Genomic DNA, 13,097 nt, shown 5'->3' with positions numbered 1-13,097 from the left:
AGTGTCACATGACTCAGTCTGACGGTGCAGTTCTTCTGTTCATCTCCCAGATACTGAAGCCTCTGACGGTATTCAGGGTCATCAGACAGATCTAGAGGCTCTTTATCATCTATTACCGGTGTTTTGGTCCAGAACACTTTCTTGATCTGATGTCCTCCAGCGTATGTATAATTGCATCTCATTATCACTGATGAGTTCTTTAGTGCACAGATGTGTGAAGGACTGTAACTCACACCCCACTCATTATCATCACCCCACACGCTACAAACAACTCCTGAAACACAACATTCACAAGGAAACAATGATAGGAAACTTACACCTATAGATGGACTCACACACATGCCCATCTGAGAGTTAAAGAGGGCCATAAACGTTTATTAAAACCTTTTTTTCTTTACAAAACTGTTGTTTATAAATAAAGAATTACACTTGTGATGCGATATGTGTAAAACCTACAGCCATCAGACAGAAGGTGATGAAATGCAGGAAGCAGAACATTGAACACTGACCATGAAAACCATTCTCTAAATGTTAGCAGCTTCAGAGTTAGCATTAGATCAGCAAAATCCTGAATAATACAATTTACTTTGGAAGCAACAAATAAATCACAGAAATGTCCCTACATCATAGTAAATATTTTACCAGTGCTATATTTTCCTGTGGCTAACAGCAGGGCTAACCGACCCATGCTAACTAGCCAAAACCTTGTTCTCTTAGTCAGTGATGAACTGGTGTGTGATTTACAGGAGAGACTGACCTGGAATCAGGAGCAGAAACACCAGAGCAAGAGTTATCAGTGACATCACCACAGGATCTAAATCATTACACAACAGAACAATATGTCATCATTCATTTCATAAAAACTATAATAACAGCCGTTTATTGCGTTATAAACACTGCAAAAATGATAAAAATACTTCCACGGTTGAAACTCATTTAAAGACAACGTTAGGAACACATGAGCTCCGGATGTTCAGAGGCTTTTATGAGAGAAAATGTTTACTAAGTTACTAATGTAACTTCATTAGTTAGACAATATTAATGACTGAACAAGTGCATCTCTCACCGTTGTGTAGTTTCAGCCGCTGCAAACACACTCAAGGAGAGTAAACTGCAAATACACACTGATAACTATTATATAGTTTTTTTCCTTCCTGTTTTTAAAGTATAAGAACTGCCCCATGCCGAGACAGGGACAACCCACATGAAACCACTTGCTACCAAAAGATAAAACAGTCTAAAAGTATCTAAAAGCACGACCACAGAGCTTACATAACACATATCAAATGCAACTTTCAGTGTGAAGGAAACTTCCTGTCATGGATGGATGAAGGTTTAGACGGATGGATGTTTGAATGTGTAGATGGGTGGATTGATGAATTTGTGGATGGATGGAAGAATAAACAAATGAATGATGGATGGTGTAACATTGAGGATGGCCAGACTTTACCTCCACTGCCCTGAAGAGGGAGCTGTTACTCAGATCATACATCTGACACTGTGTTTGTGATTATCCATGTGCATTAGGGACGTGTAACTTTATAAACACACACACACACACACACACGCACACACACACACACACACACACACACACACACACACACACACACACACACACACACACACACACACACACACACACACACAAGCACTCTCTCTCTCTCTCTCTCTCTCTCTCTCTCTCTCTCTCTCTCTCACACACACACACACACACACACACACATTCTTGTACATCTATCTTTATGAGGACATTCATTAACACAATGCAATCTCTAGCCGCTACCCTAACCTTACCCATCACAACTAAGTGCCTAACCCGACCTCTGACCCTAAACCGACCCTTAACCTCATTATAACCTTATCCCTAAAACCAAGTCTTGACCCTCAAACAGGCCTTTAAAGGCTCTCAGAAACTGAGGACCGGCCAACATGTCCTTTACGCTCTCTGTCCTCACTCCACTGGTCTAACACTCAAACTGGTCCTCACAAAGATAGTTGTACAAGTACACACTCTGTCTCACACACACACACACACACACACACACACACACACACACACACACACACACACACACACACACACACACACACACACACACACACACACACACACGTGGTTTGCTTTTCTCAGTCAACTCATCGTGGGTTTGCATCTACAGAGTGTTACTCCAGGTCATGGTGATGGTGGCTTTGATGTGTGTTGGCGCTCTGCTTTTCGTGTTCCTCAAGTCCTCAAGCACAGCAGTGGCAGTAACTCAGGTGAGATACAGCGCTAACAGAACATGTCTTTCTTCAAAACATCTTCTGTTGAAGTTCTGCAAGAGTTCAATAAATCGATAATTAAATCGCTATGTTCTTATCAGGTTCTGCTCCTCACCGAAGGACAATATCAAACCCAGTGCAGCGACGACAGCAAATCTCATTCATAATTAATAACGTTGTTTTAACATCAGTGTTATTTTAGAATCATTGAGATACTATTTTTATACACATCAGGGCCATATTCCAGGATGACAATATCAAGATTCATCTCTTAATGGGAATAAATGTTGTGATGTTTTTGGTCAGGATCTTGTATTGTATTGACAAGAGTCCAGCACTCTGTAAAGTCTCCTCCAGCACAACCTAAAGACTTTTAAACTCTGGACTCAGAGGAGCCGATCCATGTGTGGAAATGATTCTTCATGCTCCTCCAAACCATTCTTTCACAATCTGAGCCTGATGAATCTTGACATTGTAATCCTGGAATATGGCCATGATGTGTCTTCCTACATGTTTAAAAAAAGGAAAAGCTACACACTCCATCAATTAGGGTTAGAAAGGGTTGATCCAATATATTTGCCTACTTAAATCCAAACAGCGCCTTTTTTTTTTTTTTTTTTTTGCCAGTCAGTGTATATTATATATTAGCCGTTATCTGCTTATAATTTATACATTATATTTATTTATTTTAGGATGACTACCAGAGAATAAGGCTTGTATAGAATACTTTTTCTAATTTAATGTTTTATTTGAAAAGGAATAAAGAGAAAAATCTGTCACGTGGACCCTTTAATACACAGATAAAATGTATAAATTATTACAGAAACAACTCTAAACTCATTTATTAATTACACATTGACTATTTATTCATGTCACATGAATATAATCCATTATTTCTGCAAAATGGAAACTCTTACAATGCGTTTCATTTTTCATTGGTAGTTGTGAGGTGGATGTGTCCAGCGATGGGACAAAAGTTTAGCTTGTGCTTCATCTTACTGTGGCGTCTTGCTGTGGCTACAACAGAAATAAGACATTTACATAAATCAACACTACAAATGGTACAAATAATCTCAGAAAAAATATATATTTCTGTCAGTGAAACGACTCATATAATCCATCTTGCAACAGAAAGAAAAGACTGTTTAGTATCTATTGACTAGTTGATTGACTACTGAGGACATTATTTTTGTTTGCTGATGAAATTGAGAAGACTTGAGAAACTTACTGACAGATTCTTATATTCAGAAGAGCCCGACTGGGGAATAGCAGGTCTGGGATGGACAGTCTATGGCAAAAACACATTGATTATTTATTATCTGACTTTTGAATGCACAAACTCTTTTGCACATGTAGATTTTGATATTTCTCTTACTGTGAGTGTGTCGTAGACGTCAGATGATCTGGACTGGTCAAGAGCTGCATAGGTGCCTTCACTGGGATCAGGTCTGGGATCGTTCTACAGGAGAACAGAGAGAAGGATTCACCATTTTAAATTGTGGAAAAAAAGGGGAAAAAATAAATGTTATAAATTATTACCATGACAATCAAAAGTGTAATCACTCCACAGTCTCTACTCATCAAACCATGTACAATCCTGAGTATATATATATGAATGGGATTACCATCAACCAACCCGGACAATCACCACACATCCACAGACTCCATTCCCCATAATCCTCAGCTCAGACTATCATCCATTATCACTTTCACCTGTGTCTCATTACCTTGTTTACTCACCCTATAATAGCCTGGTTTTCACATTCATTCTCTGCAAAGTCTTGTTTAGTGTTTGTACTGCAATTCTGAGCGTTTGTTATTCCCGTGTTCTTGGTTTTGATCTCTGCCTGTCCTTGGATTTTCCTTTTTGCCTGTGTCCCCTGTGACCCCTGTGATCCTGTGACCCCTGTGTCCCTGTTACCCTGTGACCCCTGTGATCCTGTGACCCCTGTGACCCTGTTACCCTGTTACCCTGTGACCCCTGTGACCCTGTGTCCCCTGTGTCCCCTGTGACCCTGTTACCCTGTGTCCCCTGTTACCCTGTGACCCTGTGTCCCCTGTGTCCCCTGTGACCCTGTTACCCTGTGACCCCGTTACCCTGCAACCCCTGTGTCCCTGTTACCCTGTGAACCTGTGACCCCTGTGACCCTGTTACCCTGTTACCCTGTGTCCCCTGTGACCCTGTTACCCTGTGTCCCCTGTGACCCTTGTGACCCTGTTACCCTGTGTCCCCTGTGACCCTGTTACCCTGCAACCCCTGTGTCTGTTACCCTGCAACCCTCTTACCCTGTGACCCTGTTACCCTGTGACCCCTGTGACCCCTGTGACCCTGTGTCCCCTGTGACCCTGTGAACCCTGTGACCCTGTTATTGTTTGGACTGATTACCCGGTCTTTTTTGACCTCTTGCCTGTTTTCTGGATTATGTCTTTGGATTACCCTCTGTTCAAATAAACTGCATTTGGATCCTCAAGCTTCGTGTCTCAGAGCAGTACGTGACAATATATGTGTTCTACATGTACAAAGAAGCTGTAATTGATTTATTAGTATCATTCTGTGGTTCTTTGGCCATCTCACCTCATACTCCTGTATTGCAGATCTACAGTTTATCCTTTTCTTCCGACTGTTAAAAAGAAACGGAAACAAGTCATTTCATTGTTTTGTGCAATATTCAAATGTACTTTTGCATTAGTCTAAAAGCAAATTATATTACTCTTTGTTGATCATTTTTTATTTACATTGCATATAGTATGATGGTGATCATGATAGTGAATATTGCACATGCCACTGCGATCACTACCCAGACGAGCAAACCAACATTACTATGATCTGAAAGAGGGAGAAGATCATAAATAAATCTACAAACTAAGAATGACACTAAGACATTCTGTGGAGGGTCTAAAGCAGAAATCACAGTCAATGTTTAGAGGATTTAATGTCACAATTACTGAACCATCATGAACTCACACATGACGTTTGTGACGTTTATAATGTTTGTGTATAACGGGCATTTCCACCTGCACTAGTCTGAAAGAGAATTGCATTCACTCACTGTAATTGAGAATGATTTTAATCAAACTTACATTATAAACAGAATGATGATGATGATGATGATGAAGAGTCCTAAACATGCCACAGTGATCCCCAACCCGACGAGCCAGCCATGACCAGGATGCACTGAAAGATGAAGAATTTGAGTTCAGATTAACTCTCAAAGCTGCATAACTGTCTTGAACTCTTTATAAAATAAAACCTTCATCTGTGACAGTTACAGCGTCTGATCTCTGAGATGTTGATTGTGAGCCTGACAGTAGAAGTGTCCACTCTGTATTAGGGCTGGGAATCTCTAGGAATCTCACGACTCGATTCGATCGCGATTCTGAGGACTGCGATGATTAAACGATCATCTTTTTTTTCTATACAGATTTTCTTTTTTCTCACTGTGTGACTACTGGGTACTTTTAAAACAAAGTATTTGTAATGATACATAATGAATTTACTTCCAATATATTTTATTAATTAAACAAATGGAAGTGATTTGGCAATAAATGTTGCGATAGAGTTTGTAATTGGCTTTGCCTTCTCCGAGTTGGGTGAAAGCTTCTAAGGTTGTCCTGGTTTTAACATCAGCGCTGTTTGATCTGACGTGTGGGTTATAATAGAATTTGAATGCTTCCAATTAGATCTCGCTGCGATATTATTAATTCTGCTGCAGGGCCGGCCCGCGGCATAGGCGGAATAGGCAAATGCTAGGGGCGCCAAAATGAGTGAATGAGTGATTTTTTTTACATTTTGTTAAAAAAATTGTTTTACTAATACTATTTTAATCTTCCTCGGCCCAGCGAGTGCTTGAAGTGCGTCAGAAACAGAGCACGCGTGATCAGTTGTTGGTCATTTGTTGTGTAGCGTCGCCTCTCGCCACATCCACTGTAGACAGCACTGCTTCTGTTTGAGGGCGCTTTACACACTCAGGCTCCCCTGTAGAACCGGGCCTGGCAGCTCGCGCCACGTCTAGACACGGTGAAAGTTCCTGATTGTGACGGATGGCCGAATTTACATGACACAATATAAATGAGCATTATAGTCTGCAATAGATACAGTGTCAAAAAGAAGAGAAGAGGATAAAAGGGGATAAAGACAGAGGTAAAGTGATGGAATAAATGAACAGTTTATATAATTGCATAGTAGTAAGACACTATAATTTAATGGCAGTTATTTTTACCTGAAACTTTATGCTAGCAGTTGTTGCGAGTTCTCCAGAGGCCACAGACAGTGTGATTTTGTCACAATCATGTCAGTTTTTTAGACACATTTAGGCCTAGCCAGAGCCATAGAGAGAAAGAGTTGCGACACTCCCATAGACCTCCGTTGTAAAAAATGGCGGCGCTTTTAACCGCCTACTTCCGGGATATGAAGATCGGATTAGTTCCAAACACTGTCATTTGGGCATTGGACACCATTCACTTACATTGCTGCGCGTCGAGTTGTTCCAGAGTTAAGTTGCCGAAATATCGACCTCTTTTGAATTGTCAACTGTCTATATTGTATCAGAGGCCCTTTGCTATGCTTATAGGCCTACTGGTCTTCATTTGTACATGCACAGGGTCATTATTTATATTTTATGTTGGTTGTTTCAACCAATTTTCAAGCACTGCCTGCTAGCTAGCGCGACTTCGTCAGCTGTGACAGTAAGAGTTCGGTAATGAGTCGCTACCACCTTTATAGCAACTTTTATTTAATTTAATTTTTTGGGATATACTAACTTTTCATTATGTTTTGTTGTCTTGAGTGAAGCGGCTTGTGAGAACAATGCTGGACCTTTAGGATTGTTATGGCCATCACCAGTCCTGTCTGTTTCATGGATCACCTGCCCCTGGTTTTTGTTTTTCTTGTTCACACACACTCACACAAGCACACATTTTTGTTGTCTGCCATTGTTTAATAAAAAATATTTTATTTGAAAACCTTCATTTGTCTTCAAGTGTTTTGTTAGTTAATTGCTTAAGTTACTTGCTACCCTTACTCTTAGCCTACTCTGTACACTAACCCAGAGCCATAGAGAAGAATCTTCACTCTTTACTTATATATACCCAAACATAAAAGCGTAAATTCGTTTTTAATCTGTTATAGTTTTGATAATGTGTATGGCTTAATCTTAAAATAATATTCTTAGTCTTAACATGATCATGTTTCACGTTGTGGTCCTGGGGGTGGCCACTTTCATCAGATGAAGTGAGCTAGCTTCTAAGCGAATTCTGAACGGACCGCCACGGCAGACCTCTTTGTGTGATCATGAAGGTAGGCTAATGGCTGAATCGGAATTTATAAGCAAAATCACGGGAATCAATAGCCTAATACAGCCCAGTTGTGCTAAAATAAATATCATGAGACGTCCATCATCAGATGAATGATATGGAAAAGTTAAGTTAGAGCCGCTAAAGCCAGTGCTACTACCCATGCGAACATGAACACTAAGCTTTTCCCTCCAAAAATATAGCCTAAAACTTATCTCCAAATGCAAAACTGACATTAACAAAATGCAATAATGCAATAACAGCTGAAAAAGTACTTGGGTGTGTGTTTTATTTTATATTTACCGTTCAATAATGCAATCGCTGCTGTCTGTCCCATAGAAGAACATGACAGCCAGCGTACGTTTTGGAACTATTGGGGCTTACATGAACCACGTGACAGCCATAGCGGCGACATCAAAGAGTGTCGCAACTCTCTCTCTCTATAGCTCTGGGCCTAACGTTACTATCACTTTTAGGGGGGGAAGGTTATATGGCTTTTTTTCTTCTTTTTCTTTTCTTTTTTTTGTTGCCAAAATTTGTAATGATATTTATATACAGGTTTATGAAAATTTCACATTAAAGAAGACATTTCTCAGTTTCATTCATGGTGAAAACATGAAACATGCCATAGTTTAGTGGAAGATTGCTAACATCAACTGGAAAACAAACACTTTTGCTTTTGCTCAATGAATAGTTTGTGCATGAATGACATTTGGACGATGACATCACTGTTTTATCCAGAGTGCTATATATAAATGAACTAAATTAATAACTTATTTACAACAAAAATAAACCATCACTGAACTTACTTAAGCTGGACTATGACACTATTTTCTTCTAGATCTGCTGTACAGGAGAAGCAAACTTTTTTTGCGTTATTTTCCTGTTATCACTGTAAAGCTGCCTTGAAATAATCTGTATTATAAAAAGCGCTATATAAATAAAGGTGACTTGACTTGAATGCTAGATGTAATACTCTTGCTATTTGTGTTTAGGCTGTAATGTGTATATATATATATATAGGCTAAATAATCATGAACACATGACGGGGTGAAATGGGCTGTGATGCATGAGGCACCAGGTAAAGTCTTGCCTAGGGCAGCAAATTGTGACAGAAGTGGCAGCTCTTATCAACTGCACAGCGTGGTGGTCACACCAGTGCGACTTCTTGTCGCCATTTGGTCGCAGTCTGGATCTCTACTTGCATAAAGTGTGGCTCTTGTCCAGGTCCTTTTCCCCTTCAACTTCATAAAGCCAAAGTTACGCTATTTTAACGCAAAGATTTTTTTTATCTTATTACACATTTTTAAAATTACTAATATGGACTGAATTTATCAAAACAGAAAATTTGCATCTTATGTTTTATCATGAACTCACACATGACGTTTAAAGTCACAGCATCAGAGTATTTCTCTCCATGTTCATTGCTGGACTTGCACTTGTATTCTCCACTGTCATCAGAGCTGATCTTTGAGATGCTGTAGATTCTTCCAGATCCTACAAGCGTTCCTCCTTTAATCCAGCTGATTTCTGCAAGAGGGTTTGAGTCACTGCTGCACTTCAGAGTCACTGAATCTCCTTCCACTATTACACCAGATGGACTGATGGAGATCTCAGCATTCACTGGAGGATCTACAGGAGAAATATTTGAAATGTCATTTTTAATCTTCAGACTTCAGACCACAGACTTCATACCCGTCTCAGAATAGCTCAGAAGATAAGGACAGATTGTCCTCTTGTAATCTGCAATTGGTGAGTAGCTACTTTTGTGGCTTAAGCCCCTGATTATTGTCAAATGCCCCTGATATTTGTGAAGATTCACTCATATTATAACTGTCCAATAATATAGATTTTAATATAAATTCTTGCACTTAATATAAATTATTCACCCTACTGAAGTGGTGATGAAATATAGGTTGTTAAAAAAAAAAAATTAAGCTGTAAGCAGCATTTATCGGGGTTCAAGCAGTTAAGGCCTTTAAGCACAAAAGCATCAAAAGTTATTAAGTTTTATTTAGCAAGCATGTAACCACTGATATAATAGATGGAAAAGACCATTTACAGCCAATACAGGCAGTGTACCATAGGAAATATATGGTTTTAAAGCTTTTTAACAGTTATAGCGCCACCTATGGTCCGATATACATAAAACTTTAGATGCTTGTTCAGGATGTTATCTCACATATGCTCACCAATTTTTGTGAAGTTCTGAGTTTTCCTTTAGGATTTATAGGCTTTTGAGTGTATTTTGCCACGCCCTTTTCTAAATGACCCTGTTACAGCCACCCAAATGCAAAAGTTCAACTTTTTTTCGATAATTATTGATCTGGAGAGTCCAGAGAATTGTCCTAGACTGGTTTGGTTCCGATCAGGCGAAAAGCCAGGGACTAGTTCGCAAAAGTAGGTTTTGGACACATGTTGTCTGCCTCGAGCCAGGGATCACAGTGGTGTAAGACACTTGAGACTGGGACAAACGGTCTAAGAGTTATGAGCAATTTTGTACTTTTGGTTGCTGTAGCGCCACCTATGGGCCAATCGGGGTCATTCTCTGATAGGTTCTCCCCAAATTGAGGCCTATATCATCTGGCCAGGTTTCAAGTCTCTAGGCCTTATGGTTTGGCCTGCACGATCAGTTTTACAAATCCTTACAATTACAATAGGGCTTGAACCCCTAAAAAAATATAGGTTTGTTATCTAAACTAAGCATTATACAGACAACTTGATGCCTCGTCTGTTTTTTCTGTTTTCTTCATCTTGACACGCTGCACTCTTTTTCTATTTTGTTCACAGTTTTAAAAGCACAAACTCGTTCCTTCATTTAGTTCACTGCAGTTATAAAGCCCTCATTATCTGTTCCATAGACACAATCAATACATAGATTATGTCTATGGGAGTGTCAGTCTGCAGGTTTCAATAAACTGTTATTGATTCAAAGCACTGATGAGGAAATAACAAAGATGTTCAGAGAGATTGATAACATCTGCCTAATAACTCATTTACAATGTAACATTTTAAATGTATATCTTTATGGTTTAATGGAAAATACATAAAATGCAATAAATGCAGGGTGTTGAAGTTATTGATGCATTTAAAAATGTTCTTAGCACCCCCTCTGAGTCTGAACTGTACAATTATATTATACACTAAATAAAATAGACACTCACACATGACATTGAGCTGAACAGCAGGAGAGATGAGAGTGTGTCCGTCTACAGCACAGCTGTATCTGCCTGAATCCTCTCTTCTCACTGGGTTGAGGAGGAGTGTGTTACTGAGGTTAGTTAATATCATCTGTGAGTTTCTGTACCAGATGAATGTGTCTCTGTCAGTCGGAGCGCAGCTGCTTTTACATCTCAGATTGACTGGATCTCCCTCTGTCACTCTCTCAGGAGACTCCACCTGAAGATCTGAACACAACACACACATTATATCTAGTGCTGCTGTCATACACTGATTATTATTCAACATAATGCAGAAGAAGAGATAAAACTCATCAGAGTCACATGTGACAGTAAGAGTCACTCCTGGATTACCACTGTATTTTCCAACAGGTTTATCAGTGATGAATCTGAAATAGTACATGTGTGAATCCTTCAGTGTCACATGACTCAGTCTGACGGTGCAGTTCTTCTGTTTATCTCCCAGATACTGAAGCCTCTGATGGTATACAGGGTCCTCAGACAGATCTGGAGGCTCTTCATCATCTATTACCGGTGTTTTGGTCCAGAACACTTTCTTGATCTTATATCCATCAGGGTATTTATAAGTGCATCTCATTATCACTGATGAGTCCTTTAGTGCACAGATGTGTGAAGGACTGTAACTCACACCCCACTCATCATCATCACCCCACACGCTACAAACTCCTGAAACACACAGTAAAGGGATAGTTCACACAAAAACGATAGTTTCATAATTACTGACCCCTCGTGTTCATCACATTCTTTTTTTTTTTTACACATTAAACACATTAAAAACATTAATATAATCATTATTGATTCACATATTTAATATTGTACATTAGTTCCAATCAGAAGAATTTAAACATTTATGTAAAGTTATTATTCTTTTTAATTTTTAATTAAAATTTTTTAATTAAATTTTTTTACTTTATTTGGATGATTTTTCTTTCACAGAAATGTGTTTGTGAAAGGGGTTTTAACAGGGGGGTCCGCACTCATGATTTGAAAGAAAGACTTTGAAAAGTGACTAAAGAACAATAAAATCTTCTCCAGCATGAGCGACTCACCGTGAATCATGAGCAGAAACACCAGAGGAAGAGGAGGAGCCATCATCAGTGACATCACTATAAGAACAGCAACACAGGATCACACACACAGTGAGCATTATAAAAACAATCTTTAGCTTTAAAAACATTTCCATAAACAATTTTGCATTGAGAATATTTCCTTTTGATTATGTGAGTGGTTTCTACAACAGTAAATAGACTATAGACTGACTATATTCACTCAGTAACCAGCGTAACTCTTACCGTGTTCTGGCGAGTCTCTCAGGCGTTATACTGATCAAATTCTCATGGTTAACAGTGTTTATTTCCAAATGTTTGCACAGTTTCACCTCAATTTCCTCATTTTAAGATTAAAGGGATGTTGAGATATAAATGGAATAAAAATAAATGTGGGTTTTTATAGCCTTTCTTCCTGGAAACATTTTCTGAAGAATTATTGAGTAAGACACTCAATATAGGCAGAACTTATATCGAGTAAAACTGGATGACGATACTTTGACCGCGGACACACAAGTTATATTTTGACATCCTTGAGAGAATTTTTGCCTTCAGTTTATTGGCGAAAAGAATAGCGACAGGAAGTGGTGGGCAGTCGAGGTGTGAGGGACAGGAAATGACCTCATCCGGAATCAGTTCCCCCACACATAAGCTCCAGCCCGTAATGAAGAACACATGCACAGCCCCAGAGGTGGAAGTAACGAATTACAACTACTCACGTTACTGTAATTAAGTCGTTTTTTTGGGTACTTGTACTTTTTTGAGTATATTTTTTAATCTGTAATTTTACTTGTACTCAAGTACATATTAAGCTAAGTAATCTACTTCGCTACTTGTAAAATCACATTTCGTTACTGAGTACAATTTGAATTGATATTCAAATCTTTGACCGGCATTTCGGTAGCCAATAAAAATATTCGATCGTAAACGGACCAATAAAACCCCTGATATTTGGACTGAATTAAAGCCGCCGCAGTCGCAGCAGGTTTTGAAGAGATGATCATGAAGGAGGCGAGGAGCTCAGAGTGATTAATGGCTGGACTGAAAGTTTGGAGAAACAGCAAACTACATAGAAGTATTGTCAAAATATCTATACTGTATTTTGATACATATCAATACCGAAACATCTGTCAATACTCATTTTCTGCAGTATAGGCCTACACTGATACGATACCAGCTGCGCGTTCTCATTCTCTCATCTCAACGACAGCGAGTTTGACACACCCGCCTCCTCTCAGCGCGGGATTGCAGGTAGGCCCATTACGCATAATTTTTATTAATACCTGCAAGTTTC

General features: G+C 39.1%; 1 protein-coding gene across 1 annotated transcript; it reads right to left on the bottom strand.

Annotated features, from left to right (window-relative positions):
• Nucleotides 1-3,047: 3,047 nt before the first annotated feature.
• Nucleotides 3,048-12,374, bottom strand: LOC309489785 (B-cell receptor CD22-like). Its single transcript, XM_082158693.1, has 10 exons — nt 12,050-12,374; nt 11,807-11,863; nt 11,061-11,423; nt 10,722-10,964; nt 8,935-9,189; nt 5,347-5,440; nt 4,841-4,886; nt 3,641-3,724; nt 3,494-3,553; nt 3,048-3,282 (listed from the first exon to the last, which is right to left on the bottom strand). Exons 2-10 carry the CDS (start codon nt 11,859-11,861, stop codon nt 3,256-3,258), a joined length of 1,227 nt encoding a protein of 408 aa, XP_082014819.1. The 5' UTR covers nt 11,862-11,863; nt 12,050-12,374; the 3' UTR covers nt 3,048-3,255.
• Between the last annotated feature and the right edge of the window lie 723 nt (nt 12,375-13,097).

Source organism: Leuciscus leuciscus (assembly GCF_965113295.1).
Source record: "Leuciscus leuciscus genome assembly, chromosome: 24".
In the NCBI taxonomy this organism is placed as follows: domain Eukaryota; kingdom Metazoa; phylum Chordata; class Actinopteri; order Cypriniformes; family Leuciscidae; genus Leuciscus; species Leuciscus leuciscus.
The sequence above is the reverse complement of the archived record's forward strand: the minus strand, read 5'-3'. Positions and strand labels throughout refer to the sequence as shown.